At 34.3% G+C, this 14,967-nt stretch overlaps 2 protein-coding genes across 4 annotated transcripts; both read left to right on the forward strand.

Moving 5' to 3' along the window:
• The first annotated feature begins 379 nt into the window (after positions 1–379).
• Positions 380–4,090, forward strand: LOC105113937 (cytochrome P450 85A-like). Of its 3 annotated transcripts, none has more exons than XR_840045.1 (10): positions 380–940; positions 1,467–1,788; positions 1,874–2,023; positions 2,127–2,372; positions 2,454–2,540; positions 2,621–2,699; positions 2,954–3,060; positions 3,144–3,268; positions 3,354–3,502; positions 3,596–4,090. XR_840045.1 is itself a non-coding variant. In XM_011010308.1 (9 exons), exons 1-9 carry the CDS (start codon positions 750–752, stop codon positions 3,439–3,441), a joined length of 1,395 nt encoding a protein of 464 aa, XP_011008610.1. In that variant the 5' UTR covers positions 380–749; the 3' UTR covers positions 3,442–3,570. The 3 variants fall into 3 exon arrangements, 1 of the variants encoding a protein (XP_011008610.1); XR_840046.1 differs by having other exon boundaries at positions 3,660–4,090; XM_011010308.1 differs by lacking the exon at positions 3,596–4,090 and having other exon boundaries at positions 3,354–3,570.
• A 7,801-nt stretch (positions 4,091–11,891) lies between these two features.
• Positions 11,892–14,827, forward strand: LOC105113938 (UDP-arabinopyranose mutase 1-like). Its single transcript, XM_011010309.1, has 4 exons — positions 11,892–12,518; positions 13,606–13,856; positions 13,940–14,108; positions 14,278–14,827. Exons 1-4 carry the CDS (start codon positions 12,177–12,179, stop codon positions 14,611–14,613), a joined length of 1,098 nt encoding a protein of 365 aa, XP_011008611.1. The 5' UTR covers positions 11,892–12,176; the 3' UTR covers positions 14,614–14,827.
• Positions 14,828–14,967: the final 140 nt, after the last annotated feature.

Here is a 14,967-nt window from a genome sequence, read left to right on the forward strand (position 1 = left end):
GGATGAGCAGTCCACGTTTGAGTTTCGCAGTTAAAGAGTGGAGCCAAAAAAACCACACGAACACAAACTCGCATACTCTCTCTCTTCTCTTATTCACGTTGTTTCCAAGAGCCTGTCTTTTAGTGCTTTTGTAATTGTAATTCCATTTTATGCAGATCGTGTTGACAGACATGTGAGGGGCAGTGGCTTTTCTTTTGGGGCCAATGGGGCGGTGTGCATGTGCCTCTATATATCCCCCCTTTTAACTCAGCAGTGAGGCCCTTTCCTCTCTAGCTAAGCTAGTTTTTATACTACTTACATATATCCAATATATAGTGTGCTCCAATGATTTCTCGAAAACACCAACACCCCATCATAAAGAAGTCTCCCCATCCACAAAATGTCCATATTTTTAAAAATGAAACTTCTGATAATACAGGCATTCATGCCTTGATTCTTGAAGAACGGTGTTCCAAGTCTTTTTTTGAGTCAAGTAGTTGGCTCAGTTAAAATATTGTTGTCATTTTAATTTCCTGTGAAGGGTCTTTATTACCTGTGGTATTAGAGAGTAGGGTCCCTTACTAGTAGGGTGCATGGTTTGGCCTGAGTGGCTATTCTATCTCTCTCTTTTCACATGCTTAGTTCAAAGTCCTATATATATGTGTGTGCATATGCATTCCTCTTGGCTAGCTCAAATTGGAGCATTTCCATACCATTAACAGCTCTTTGTGAAGAGGGGTTGGAGCTGTTTTTTCTTCTTTGAAACACCAATGGCTGTTTTCTTCGTGGTTCTTGTGGTAGTTCTCTTTTTGTTCGGTATCTCCTCTGCTTTGTTGAGGTGGAATGAGGTGAGATATCGGAAGAAAGGGTTGCCTCCAGGCACCATGGGATGGCCAATCTTTGGAGAGACCACTGAATTTCTAAAGCAAGGCCCGAACTTCATGAAAAATCAGAGCGCAAGGTGATGATTGTTTGCATGACTTTCAATTCGATATGTTGATGATGTTGTTGTTGTTGTTGTTTCTTGCTGATGTCGGAAGGAGTTCTGTTCCTAGCTCTAGTTCATTTGGTGTGTCAACTGTTGATATATTACTTTCAAGTGATTTTTTCTTGGTTGAAGCTGTTCACCTCTTTTGTTTGCATCCCTGCTTGTTTATGATTAGCTGACAATTGCTTCTAAAGTTATCTTCCTTTTTTTCTTTTTCCATGTCAATCAAAACAAAAGAACAAGGACTTGTACCTTCGTTTTCCTTTTGGGTGGGGATTGGTCCCTGCTAACCCACAAAAGATACCTATATAGCTAAAGCCAATCTCTTAATGAAGCCTGGAACAGTTGCGTGAGGGTTTTCTTGTAAATTTAACTTGGTTTGTAATAATACTAACCACTAGACATCACATTCTTGAAATTTATCTATCTTCGGTGTACTTTTAAGATAAGATGGGTTTTTTTGTTTGTTTTTGATTAACCTTGTCTCGTAAAACTGCAGGTTTGGGAGTTTTTTCAAATCCCATATTCTGGGGTGTCCTACCATTGTTTCCATGGATCCAGAGCTCAACAGGTACATACTACTGAACGAGGCAAAAGGCCTTGTTCCTGGTTACCCTCAGTCCATGCTGGATATCTTAGGCAATCGCAACATTGCAGCAGTTCATGGCTCCACTCACAAGTACATGAGAGGGGCATTATTATCCCTCATTAGCCCCACCATGATCAGAGAAAAACTTTTGCCAACAATTGATGAGTTCATGAGAACCCACCTCAGCGATTGGGATTCCAAAATTATTGACATTCAACAAATGACTAAAGAGGTACCTGCCGTTACGCAACATATCAGAACTTGATCCAAGTTTCCCCGTATCGATAATGTGCATTTGTAACCATTATTTTATGCAGATGGCCCTTCTTTCTGCACTCAAACAAATTGCTGGCATTGATTCTAGCTCAATATCTCAAGCATTCATGCCTGAGTTTTTCAAGCTGGTTTTAGGCACTTTGTCATTGCCGATTGACCTACCTGGCACTAATTATACGCGTGGAGTCCAGGTAATTGATTAGATAAATAAAAAAAATATGAACACTCCTATGTCAGTTTTTTTATTCAAGTTTTTCTTGCTGCACGTATTGAATGTTTCACCACGTTACGCAGGCGAGAAAAAATATCATAAGCATGTTTAGGAAGGTAATACGAGAGAGGAGGGAGTCAAGATTATCGCACCAGGACATGCTTGGTAAACTGATGAGAACTGAAGAAAATAAATACAAATTAACAGATGAAGAAATAATTGACCAGATAATCACAATTCTGTACTCTGGCTACGAAACGGTTTCGACTACTTCAATGATGGCAGTCAAGTATTTGCATGATCACCCAACAGTCCTTCAAGAGCTAAGAGTAAGCCTAGACCCACTGTTTAGTGTTGATACATTTTGTCACATTCCTGTGTTATCGACTTCATACTTCATCTTTATGCAGAAAGAGCATTTGGCAGTAAGAGCAAAGAAAAGGCCTGAGGACCCAATTGATTTGAATGATCTTAAACCGATGCGTTTTACTCGTGCCGTAAGTAGAGATTGTAGTGGTCGATTATTTTCTACTTACTGAGCTTAACTCGATCGTTTGTTCTGTTTTATCTCATGCAGGTGATTCTTGAGACGTCAAGAATGGCGACGATAGTAAATGGGGTTTTGAGGAAGACTACTAGAGAAATGGAACTGAATGGTAAGTACGAAAAAGTCTAATGCTTTGTCTATGTGGGCTCAGGAAGCCTTTCTGCAGCAACTTTGTTGATGTAAAGCATGCCATGAGAATAGGATCATCTCCTCTTGTGGGCCATTCAGCTATTATGATCTACATGCCAAAGCCAATCCAGCCAGCCCATTCTCTTGCTGACCCAAAATCATGTTCATCAAGCAAGAAACTTGAGGTCCCAAATTTGTTAATTATTTGCTTTTCTTTCCGTTGTTTTCACTCAGGATTTGTGATCCCAAAAGGATGGAGGATCTATGTTTACACAAGAGAGATGAACTATGATCCACATATATATCCTGACCCATTATCCTTCAACCCATGGAGATGGCTGGTAAGTCGTTTGTTGTTGATACAGGGCGCACTACTTCTCTCTGAAAAAACGCGACTTCCTTCAGTAATGTTTGCCAAATGCAGGACACAAGTCTGGAGTCTCAAAACTATCTCTTCATTTTTGGAGGAGGTGCTAGGCAGTGTCCAGGGAAGGAGCTAGGAATAGCTGAAATCTCAACTTTCCTTCATTATTTCGTAACTCGATACAGGTAACTACAAGAACCCCCAATATACAAAATCACATTCTTTAGCAGCAAACAAAGATGACCTTAATTGGCTGTTTTTTGCTTGCAGATGGGAAGAGGTTGGAGGGGACAAACTAATGAAATTTCCAAGAGTTGAAGCACCAAATGGGCTACACATAAGGGTCTCATCTCACTAACTAATCAGTGACCTCTGGATGTACAGAAAAGAAGAGGGAGATAATGATGTTCTAACAGAAAGTGAGCGACTTCAAGCTAGTGTTAATTTCCATTTTTGGCTATATAATAATCCTGTTCATTTTCCATTTCTTCCCCTTTCTGCCTTTCTGTTAGGATATACAGCTTATCAAGTAATGCCACAGTATCCAAGCCCGAGAATTCCTTCATCTTCCTGCAGAGTTTGCTATCACAATTTAACGAAAATAAAAATGGGATTTAGAGAGATGGGTCCTTGAGCCCTATGCTGTTAAAGCCTAGCCCGAAAGACAGGAAACGGAAGAAAGACCAGACTCAATGAATGTTTGAACTTTGAACATGTAATTAAGTTAAGCCCTTGAAATAGAATGATAGCTTCCTTTATGCCCAAACACATAGATGCTCTTACAACTTGTTTGCACTTTCTTTTTTCATTGGAAGACATTATATAGACTTAGGCTCCGAACCTGATGGATACCCATTAAAACCAATCAGAATGGGTTGAATATTCTGAGTAGTATATTCCGGGTAAAACTTGAACCAAAAAAATCGGGTTTTCAACGGATAGTCGATACTACTTTACCCGATTCAAAACCCAACTTATACTTGATCCGGAATTTCTTTGTATAATATGTGTATTTATGCCCATAAAATGGATGGAAACTAGATTCTTAGGTAATGGATACTTGAATAAATACTGCAATCTAATTGGATTGATTTTGGTATCTAAAATCCAAATTTATCTGGATAATGGATCTAATATAGATAATAATTTTAATTATGGATGTGAGTATCAAAAATACTAAAATCCAACTTTTAAATACACATTAGCATTTCTAAATAGAATTTAAAAATACTTTTCAAGGAAAACTCTCAATTGTTTTGTTTTAGAACTTGTTACAGTACAACTCTCAATTGTTTTGTTTTAGAACTTGTTTTGGATTACAGTACATATTATTTTTTAAAGTAATTTTTATTTAGAAATTTATTAAAATATAATTTTTTAAATTTTAATTTTTTTTAATATAAAAAATATATAAAGAATTTAAACTTGATTGGGAATTTATGGAAATGAAAGGGTATCTCCATCTGTGGAGTACCAAGGGGTCGTGGTGCCCTTATGTAAACAAAACACAAAAGGTGTAGCTTTTTGGGAGAAGCCATTTTATCTTGTCCAAGTTTTGAAGGATAAATTCCAGGCCCATAAAACGACGATAGGTCTTGAGACCACAAGCAAGTTAAGAATTAATATCGAAGGACCCTGAGAAGTTCACCATCGAATATTCATTTAAAAACAAAATTAAGTCTACAATTATTGAATAATCAGGCGATGGTATCACGCCGTCATCCAAGGCTGCTGAAACTCTCGTCCTCCAAAAGGTTCCAAGTTAGGTCTAGACTTTCTGAAACTTCAAAATGTCTCCCTAGTAGGAATTAATTGTGAAGCTTACCAAATCCCATTAAGATGGTGGGCTTCTATTCAGCACTCCAATAATTACACGATTGTGAAGCTTACCAAATCCCATTAAGATAGTGGGCTTCTATTCAGCACTCAAGGTTATTTTTAAAGTATTTTTTATTTAAAAATATATAAAAATATATTTTTTTCATTTTTTAATAATTATTTTTAACAATAACATATTTAAACACTAAAAAAAAAGCTAAAACAAATAATTTCAAATAAAAAAATTCAAAAAATTATAAAATATGATTTCAACTATAAAAACAAACAACCTCTGAACCTAGTATCATGTCCTATCATGGAAGTGGACTTGATAAGTTTAGTGGGGAGCTTCCCAATTGCTGTAAGAAAAGTTTTGATAAATTTAATGGGGAGCTGCCAACGAGAGCCAAGTGCTCTAAGAAATGTTGGCCAATCCTATGTGCAATTGAGCCAACCATAGCACTTAGCCGCCTAGGCTGTAGCGATGCCAAACACAGGTTCTAAATTCCTTCTTTAGAACGTGGAAATTTCTGAATAGGAAGCTGCACCATGAAGGCATAAACTCACAGATTGAATAGTGCAGTAGCATTCAAGAAATTAATTCATCATTTCATAAACGAGAGTTGACCTTGAAAGTTGTAAAATTTAGTTCCAATCCTCATTCCAAAACTTTGATCGTCGACTTTCAGGACAGCAATTTCAGATGATAATCTTAATATACAGAGAATTGTTGCGAATATATCCCAAAAAATATGTATTCGAAAAAAGGGAGTAGTGATGAGATAACAATTAGATTATTTTGAACTTGACTGCATTTTGAATTAGAACAATGTCAAACTAGTTCTAAATTATGTCAATAATTGGCATAATCAAGAAATTAAGTTAGCAGTTTATACTCTTTTTTAAAAAGTATTGTTGAAAATCTTGATGCTAATTATAAAATTTATAACTTTATAGTGTGATGAAAATATGAGGGTACGATCTCGAGATAATTAAAGAGAATTGTTTTTTTAAAAAAAAACAAACTTTGGATATTTTCATATTTTAGTGTTTTTTAATATAATTTATATGGATATATAGCATTAATAATATTTCCTTTTTAAAACTAATTTTCTAATATCTTTCTTATTGGGAAAGTTTTAATTTTTGTATAAATAATTATATACATAATGATTTTTATTAAAACAATCTCAACTCCAGTGCTAAGTTTTTGATGTTTCACACGTCAATTTAATCTTGATGCTAATTATAAAATTTATGACTTTATAGTGTGATGAAAACATGGGAGTACGATCTCGAGATAATTAAAGAGAATTGTTTTTTTAACAAAAAAAAACTTACTTGGGATATTTTCATATTTTAGTGTTTTTAATATAATTTATATGGATATATAGCATTAATAATATTTCCTTTTTAAAACTAATTTTCTAATATCTTTCTTATTGAGAAAGTTTTAATTTTCGTATAAATAATTATATACATGATTATTTTTATTAAAAAATCTAAACTCCAATTCTAAGTTTTTGATGTTTCACACTTCAATTTAATAAATATGTTTAGAATTATAAATATCATATAATAAAGAAACTAAAAATCTTGTAAACTACAAATTAATAAAGATAATGAAGTCTGTGTTCATCTTGAAAAGTCTTAAGTATCTTGAAAAGTCTTAAGTCTTAGCAGATGATGACAACACATTTTAAGTAAGTGGGTTAGATCTTTATCCCCCAGCTAATTCTACAAAATAAGTTATTTTGTATATAAAGGACTCTCCGATACTTAAGTCAAGATGGTAAGGTTCGCAAGGGGTAGGGAAAATGGCTCAAGGTGGTTACAAGGAGGCTAATAGGAGAGGACGACGATAGGTGATTAATGGATAGTGATAGAGTGAAGGAAAAGGGCTTAACTACTGTTACATCTGTTACAGGCCACAATTAAGCACGCTATTTAATTCCATGATTTCAAGAGGTATTTCAGTTACATCTGTTACAACTAACATTAATAGCAAAGAAGGAAGGGTTATAGTTGTTCAGGAGAAGCTATTTAGGCCATGAGAGTTGGGCCTTCAACTATTGGATGGTAGAAAAAAAAAAGTGAGCTTAAGACATGGTAATAAAGTTCAATAGGCTTTGTAAATAAGACTATTTTTGTTGGGCTAACTTTCTCATCAATGGAGATTGTAGGCACATTTAAAAGATATTGAGTAATGCTAGAACCTGATGACTAAGTCTGTTATGAGCTATGAATTATTTAAGTTGGAATTGTTGAGGACTTGGCAACTCTCGTGCAGTTCAAGCTCTTAAAGGGCTAGTGTAATCTGGAAAGCCATATGTTATTTTTCTTTTAGAGACTAGAGTTGATAGTAGTAGAATTGAATCTATTAGAGGGGACGTTAAGTTTAATGGGTGTTTTACAATTGACAGATTAGGAAAGGAGGGTGGTTTGGTTGTGTTTTAGAAAGGTCCAAAGGCTGTTGATTAATTGGATACTCTTTGAACCATATGGATTTAGAAATGGTGGATATAAACTATTTTTGATGGAGATTAAATGGTTTTTATAGGTTTCCAGAATGACATAGACGTAGGAAATTATAGAACCTCCTAAGAGTTCTTAGTAGAAGATCGAATCTTCATTGGGTATGCATTGGAGATTTTATTGATTTGCTTCAGTTAGAAAATAAAAGGGGAGATAATCTTCTTCTTTTTTTCCCCTTGTTACAAGGTTTTAGATATGTTGTAGAAGACAACAACTTGATTGATTTTTCTTTAGTGAGCTATCCATTCACTTGAGAAAGTGGTAGAGGGACTCTTGCTTGGGATCAAGAACATCTTGATAGGGTATAATGTATTAATTCTTAGCAATCTCACTATCAAAATGTAGAGCTCCTTAACCTCACTATTAAGACCTCTGATCATATTCTCATTTATTTGGTAGTTTATAAATTGTTTTTCCACTATAAATACTTTAGGTTTCATTTCAAAAATGCATGGATTAAAGAGTCAAGCTCAGGAATTGTGATAGATTTCATTAATGTTCAAATCATCCTGCTCAATAGGGAAGAAACCTATTGAAGAAACTCAAGAAGGAGATATAGATTATCACAATTAATTTCAAGCTTTATGTGGCCTTGGGATGTAGCATGAATAGAGGCTTATTTTAGGTGTCGAGATAATCTTTTCTAGATATAATTCTAAAAGGAGTTGTACCAGTGATTAGTACTTAAAAATGCATTTTTATCAAGGTTTTATATCATCATTTTGCACTTGAAGTATCAATAACTCCTTAACTAAAGCATGTTTTATAATAATATATCTAATAATATAAGATACCTTTAATTTATGGTAAATGTTCATTTTAAATGTAGGCCTATCACATAAATGAAAGGATTGGTTGATGAATTTAAGAACTGAAATTGAAAGGATAAAGAGATGGCCAAACTTAGAAAAGAGATGTCGGTGCAATCCAAACCGGAACATTGTTCAGTAATTGGGTCATATCTGGAGCTATAGATCTCAGATTTAGGTCTACTTTATATGGATGGAAAGGTAAGACATAAGCCTACAACTTTCATATGGAGCCCAAGATCTAAAAAGGTCATTTTTAAATCCATATTGTTGTAACAACAAAGAAGCCCGAATCTGTCTTCCAGCCCGAGCACTGTTCGGTATTTTGGCCATATCTGGAGTTCTAGAAGTCCAAATGAGCTGAATGTTTTACACAAGAAAGATGAGACAATTGCCGACAACTTTCATGTTTGCAACTGGCTCCAGTTTTGACGTTATCAATGACATTTTGGGCAGACAAGAGAAGATAAGGATTGTCACCAAGTCAAAAGTTGGTCACCCACTTATCAATTAGTCATCAAATCAATAGTTCCCAATTTTGGCCTATAAAAGGAGGCATTTGCCATGCATTTAGGCATCTTGGTTTCCAGATCAAGATCATGCTCTTCCTTTCTCTCTTTGTATTTTTTATGCTTTGTTTTCATTAATATTAAGTTTATGCCTTTCATTTCCTTTCCTTTACTTAGTTAACTTTTATGTTCTTATTTTGTTTATCTATTTTGCTTTCTTTCATTATGTCTAGCTAAGTTAATTATGTCAAGGTGAAAAGGTTACACTAATGGTGTAAGAATAAGTATAATGTAAACTTAATATGGACTTTAATGTTTGATACTAACATGTTTTATATTTGTTATCTTGTTCACTCTTTAATACTTTGCTTGTTAAATGACTAATCTTGATTTATGTTGTATAACACTTGGTACAACAAATGCTTGGCACTTTCATAGCCCATAATGTATGGTATAACCGACACCTGAGCTATGAAAGGAACTTGATTTATTGTTAACATAAGTTATAATCATGAATGCTTGACGAGATTTACAAGTATTAGCATTAATTGAATAAGATGACTAATGTAATCATGTTAACAATATATAATCTGATTGGAACCTCCTTTGTGTGTGGTTTCCAATTCAATAATAAGAGTTTATACTATACTTTCAGCAATGTGGGGGTGAAATTTGAAAATAAAGGGTGAATATAGATCGCACATTCCAAATATCTTGAAGGTCCACAACCTTTTGAATCATGAGAAATGTATTGGATTGCCATCTTTAATTGGTAAATATAAAAAGGGTTGTTTTTTCTTTTGTTTATGATGTTCAGCAATGTGGGGGTGAAATTTGAAAAGGGTTGTTTTTTCTTTTGTTTATGACGGATTATGAAAAAGAACTCATGGTTAGTGAAATAAGATGTTGTTGAAAGTTGGAAAGACTATAATAATATCCTTAGTGGCCCAAGTTATCCTAACATATAGTATGAGTTTTTTTTACTTACATTATGCGAGGAGGAGATGGGAGGATGTGGTGCAATGAAATGCCAATAATTTATCATGTGGTTCTTGGGGCTCCTATATTTTTGAAAGCCTGGCTCTCTTTTCGAAATCTTTCTCTTTAAACCAATTCGAGTGGTTCAATGGAACAAGGATGATAGAAGTTTGAGGATGGATACCATAAGTGTAATGTGGATGTAGCTATTTTTATTGTTGAATTATCAATGAGAACTAAGTTTGTTATCAAAGATCATGAAGAATTTGTTACTAGGTATGGTTGCTTAACATCAAAAAGGTTGTATTTTTTAAAAATTGCTAAAACTTTGACATTAAAGGAGTTCTTGAGCAACCAATCAGATTAGATTATATAAATATCATATTGGAACCAGATATTATATTCTTAGTTGATAATTGGTTGTTTGTTTATACCCATTAAATAGATTATAGTCTAGTTGTTAAAAGATTGTTCAGCCATACTTGCATATGCAAATAACTTTAAAATTTTTCAATGTCAAAAGAAATGCTAACAATGTGGTGCATTGTCTTGCTAAGTCTTTGTCTAAAAAATTAATTTTTTAAATTAATATGTTTTAGTTTTTTTAAATTATTTGGTTTTAAATTAATATTTTTTAGTTTTTTTAAATTATTTGGATACATTGATATCAAAAATAACTTTTAAAAAATAAAAAAAATATCATTTTAATATGTTTCCAAATAAAAAACACTTTAAAAAATAACCATATATGTATATATATATTACCAAATAAGCTCTAAGCCTTCAATTACATCTATCAATCTAAATTTTCGGAGTTATGACATGAATTTTTGTATCCTTGTATAAATATTGAGGCTTAAATAAAAGTACTTCATTTTTCTATATTTTTTTCCCCAAAAAAATCCCACCCCCGGAGTTTACGCTGTGCATTAAAAAAAAATGTAATGGAAACTAATTAATTGAAAGGAGGAGGAGGAGGAGGAGATTAGATGTAACGTACAATTGCGCAGATGAGGACTTGTTCAACTCTAAAATTAATTAAAATGAAAGCAACAAGAAGAGAGCCCGAGTTTCCATACACATGAAGTGCAGCTCTCTGATGCCATGCCAGGGAAGAAATATCAACTGTCACATGCAGGACCATATCATAAAATGAATAATAACAATAAAAATTCAAAAAAAAAGTCACTAAAAACTCAAGCAAAGTGCCATTATAGATGATTAATATGCAATGCTTAACTTGAAGGCAATTTTATGTACATTTAATTTTTGGGGTTATTTTAATTCATGGGGTTAAAGATTATTTATATTTCTTCTCTCATCTCTAATAAATTAAATAAAAAATGAGAAAATAATGAGTGTGTTTTTCCAAATGCATGTCTCCTTCACTTTCAACCAAGAACTCACCAACGAGACACCAAGATTCCATCACACAAAAAACTCAAAACAGCCTGCCCCAGCCACCAGTACCTTCGCCGGAGGATCTTAGACCGTCACATATCACTGGTCTGTAAGGACCCGAAATGAGAGTGTTGTTTCAAAATGGTACAGAAACCCTTTTGAAAGGAAAAAAAAAAGTTGTTTTACAGAATATGTTTTGTTCATAAATATATTAAAATAATATTTTTTTTTATTTTTAAAAAATTATTTTTGATATCAACATATCAAAAAATATAAAAACATTAAAAAAAAATTAAATTGAAGTAAGGAAAAAAATAAAATAAAAATAAAATTCTTTTAAAAACATTTTCAAAATGCAAAAACAAATTAAATCTAAAATCAACAACCAACAACATCTTTCCTTCCTTACACAATCTTTCTATTTTAATTTTAGGTATAACAATCTTTATAGAGTAATTAATTTGTTCATTTAAGGGGTATTTATAAATGTAATAGCATTTGCTTTTTAAAATAATTTTTATTTAAAAATATATTATAATAATATTTTTTATTTTTTAAAATATATTTTGATATAAAGCAATTCAAAAAAATAATTTTAAATAAAAAAAAATGAATTTTAGCCACCGTTCGTTTGGGCTGCTAGCCTGCAATCCGAGACTGGGGCTAAAGTTGAAGTAGGATGGCTGATTCAACCAGCTTAAGAAAATTGAAGGACCACAGAATGAACTGAACCATTTTTTATGACAGCTAATAACCTCAGGATGTGAAGAGGAGAAAACTCATGAAAGGCGGCCTCCCCTGCAACTTCGTCGTCTCTCGTTTTTGAACAAGTCCTCTCACATTCTAACCTTGAACCTTCGGACACGTCTTCTACTTCCCTTCCACTTCTGCCCCTTTTCCCGGCAGAGCACGTGCCTCTCCTTATATATACACACACCCCGCAATTCTACGTTCGTACATCTCACCACAAGCATCTCCTTTTCTAATAATATACACACACAATCTCTCTCTCTCTCTCTCTCTCATTTTTGGTAACTACAACAATGGTTGAGCCTGCAACTGATACCATAGCAGCAACAAAGCTTGTGCCTTTGTTGAAAGATGAGCTTGACATTGTTATACCAACTATAAGAAACTTGGATTTCTTGGAGATGTGGAGGCCTTTCTTTGAGCCATACCATCTTATCATTGTTCAAGATGGCGATCCATCTAAGATTATTAAGGTCCCTGACGGTTTTGATTATGAGCTTTATAATAGGAATGATATTAACCGGATTCTCGGTCCTAAGGCCTCTTGTATCTCTTTCAAGGACTCTGCTTGCCGTTGCTTTGGTTACATGGTTTCTAAGAAGAAGTATATCTTCACTGTTGATGATGATTGCTTTGTAAGTTCTTTTGATCTACGCTTTCTCTTTTTTGTTTTTTGACGGAATCCTGCATCTGGGTTTATTGTTTTTTGGCTAAAGTTTAGATCTTTATGGTTTGTTGTTGAATTTAGAGATGGGTTTGATCTGTTATGTGATTTGGGTTTTCTTGATTTTGGATCTGTTTGTGTTTTGTGTGCTGATAAATCTGTATGCCAATTCTGTAACTGTTGCTTGTTTCTGATCTGCAAAGCCTGTTCGTGGATTTCTGTATTTTCTTTTTCACAATCGTGAGTGATTCGTAGCACATTTTGTTAAGTGATGTACATTGGCATGGTCTTGTTTAAATCTTCTTCATGAAATTTGAATTGACACATTGCATATTTATGAATCTATAAGTCTTAAAGATTTGTACTAGCAAAAACTGAATCCAATTATGCTGGATCTTAAGCATTATGATGTGTTAATGTGTTTTGATTTTTGCTTCCTTTTCATTCTGATAGTGGGGCATTTGGTTTGGAATGTGTCATGCTTTAGACCTTCTCAGTCCATGACCTAAAGGATCTGTCCGTTCTGTTATTATTCATGACACTTTCCTATCATTTTCTCATACCTAATCAATTTGGAATTGTTAAACAAATTCAAACAAGTGGCCCATGGAAAGTAATGTTTACAACTTTGCACAAAGAGGTATCATGTTAATGATGGACAGCTGCGAGTTCTGAATCTGTTCTATGTTTGAATTTTCTGTGATCTCGCATGTTATTTTTAATTAATAATTAAATGAAGCTTTACTTTTTCTCTTTTTTGATTGGTGGGTCCTTGTTTACTATAAATTAGAAAAGGTGATGCATTAGATTTGAAAGCTAATGCTCCACCTGCCCACTTGAAATCACAAAATGACTAGTCAATTGAAAGCTAGTTCTCGGGTAGTAATACTTTTAAGCTGGCTAATATTCTTTTAAAATAAACTTGAAAAGTTTTTTTTTTTTTTTCCCTCGCCATGTTTGCGTCTTAAGAATCTTTCCCCAATTTGAGTGCATTATTTTATATTCTTGACTATTCAACAAAAAAGATTATATATGTTCAACTGTTAACATGTGGATAGGTTGCTAAGGATCCATCTGGCAAAGCTATCAATGCACTTGAGCAGCACATCAAGAACATTCTCTCACCGTCAACTCCATTTTTCTTCAACACCCTCTATGATCCTTACAGAGAAGGAGCAGATTTTGTGCGTGGGTACCCCTTCAGTCTTCGTGAGGGTGCCCCTACTGCTGTTTCTCATGGCCTCTGGCTCAACATTCCTGATTATGATGCACCTACTCAGCTTGTCAAGCCTCTTGAGAGGAACACCAGGTATGTGATCCATTGGTGAAATAAAAGACTTAATTTGGCCTCTTGTTTAATTAGATTCCAACAGTATGCTTATGATTTATCAGGTATGTGGATGCTGTTTTGACCATTCCAAAGGGCACCCTGTTCCCCATGTGTGGTATGAATTTGTGTTTCGACCGTGACTTGATTGGACCTGCAATGTACTTTGGTCTCATGGGTGATGGTCAACCAATTGGTCGCTACGACGATATGTGGGCTGGCTGGTGCACCAAGGTATACATGCGCATCTATGTTCTTAAAAATATATGCAACTTTTTCTATTCTTGTTATCATTTTCCTTGTTTTCCTGTAGGCTTCAACTCGTTAATACCTTGCTACTAGCAAGACATGTAATGTAACCTTACACAACCTGTCAAGGTATTTAAATGATATTTGTTTTCAGGTCATCTGTGACCATCTGGGACTAGGAGTCAAGACTGGTTTGCCATATATCTATCACAGCAAGGCAAGCAACCCGTTTGTGAACCTGAAGAAGGAGTACAAGGGCATCTTCTGGCAGGAAGAGATCATTCCCTTCTTCCAAGCTGCTACTCTTCCAAAAGACTGCACCAGTGTTCAAAAGTGCTACATTGAACTGTCCAAGCAGGTAAAGGAAAAACTTGGAAAGGTTGATCCATACTTTGACAAGCTTGCTGATGCCATGGTTACTTGGATTGAGGCCTGGGATGAGCTTAACCCCGCCGGAGCTCCTGCTAAGGTTTCCAATGGAAAAGCTTAATTGAAATTTTGATTAGGTGCTTCAGCCAGGAAGAGAGAAGAATTTACGCGTTCAAGTCACTTTTTTTTAAGGGAAAAAACCTGAGCTGTGTGGTCAATACTTGGATTTTCAGATTGGTGGATGTAATATTTATTTAGTAATTTATAAACTTCTTGTTTTGAGTTTAACAGGAATAAAATACATTTAGTTCAGCAATAAGATATGCCTTCTTGGATTTGGTAGAAGTTTAGATGAATGATTATAGTTAAACTTCTTACCAGGTATTGAGAAACAAAATTTAAGTGGGGCAGGCTTCTTGTTTCATTCCCTTTCTTCCATCAATACGTTGGACCGTGTAGAGTTTGATGGGATTTG

Source organism: Populus euphratica, unplaced genomic scaffold, assembly GCF_000495115.2.
Source record: "Populus euphratica unplaced genomic scaffold, PopEup_1.0 scaffold474.1, whole genome shotgun sequence".
NCBI lineage: Eukaryota > Viridiplantae > Streptophyta > Magnoliopsida > Malpighiales > Salicaceae > Populus > Populus euphratica.

Bases quoted from the DNA above. Each gene is read 5' to 3' on its own strand.
- LOC105113937 (XM_011010308.1), top strand. From the start codon at position 750: ATGGCTGTTTTCTTCGTGGTTCTTGTGGTAGTTCTCTTTTTGTTCGGT. The intron at 2,373-2,453 runs GTAAGCCTAGAC...ATCTTTATGCAG, and splicing joins CAGTCCTTCAAGAGCTAAGA to AAAGAGCATTTGGCAGTAAG. The intron at 2,700-2,953 runs GTAAGTACGAAA...GTTTTCACTCAG, and splicing joins TAGAGAAATGGAACTGAATG to GATTTGTGATCCCAAAAGGA.
- LOC105113938 (XM_011010309.1), top strand. From the start codon at position 12,177: ATGGTTGAGCCTGCAACTGATACCATAGCAGCAACAAAGCTTGTGCCT. The intron at 12,519-13,605 runs GTAAGTTCTTTT...ACATGTGGATAG, and splicing joins CTGTTGATGATGATTGCTTT to GTTGCTAAGGATCCATCTGG. The intron at 14,109-14,277 runs GTATACATGCGC...ATTTGTTTTCAG, and splicing joins GGGCTGGCTGGTGCACCAAG to GTCATCTGTGACCATCTGGG.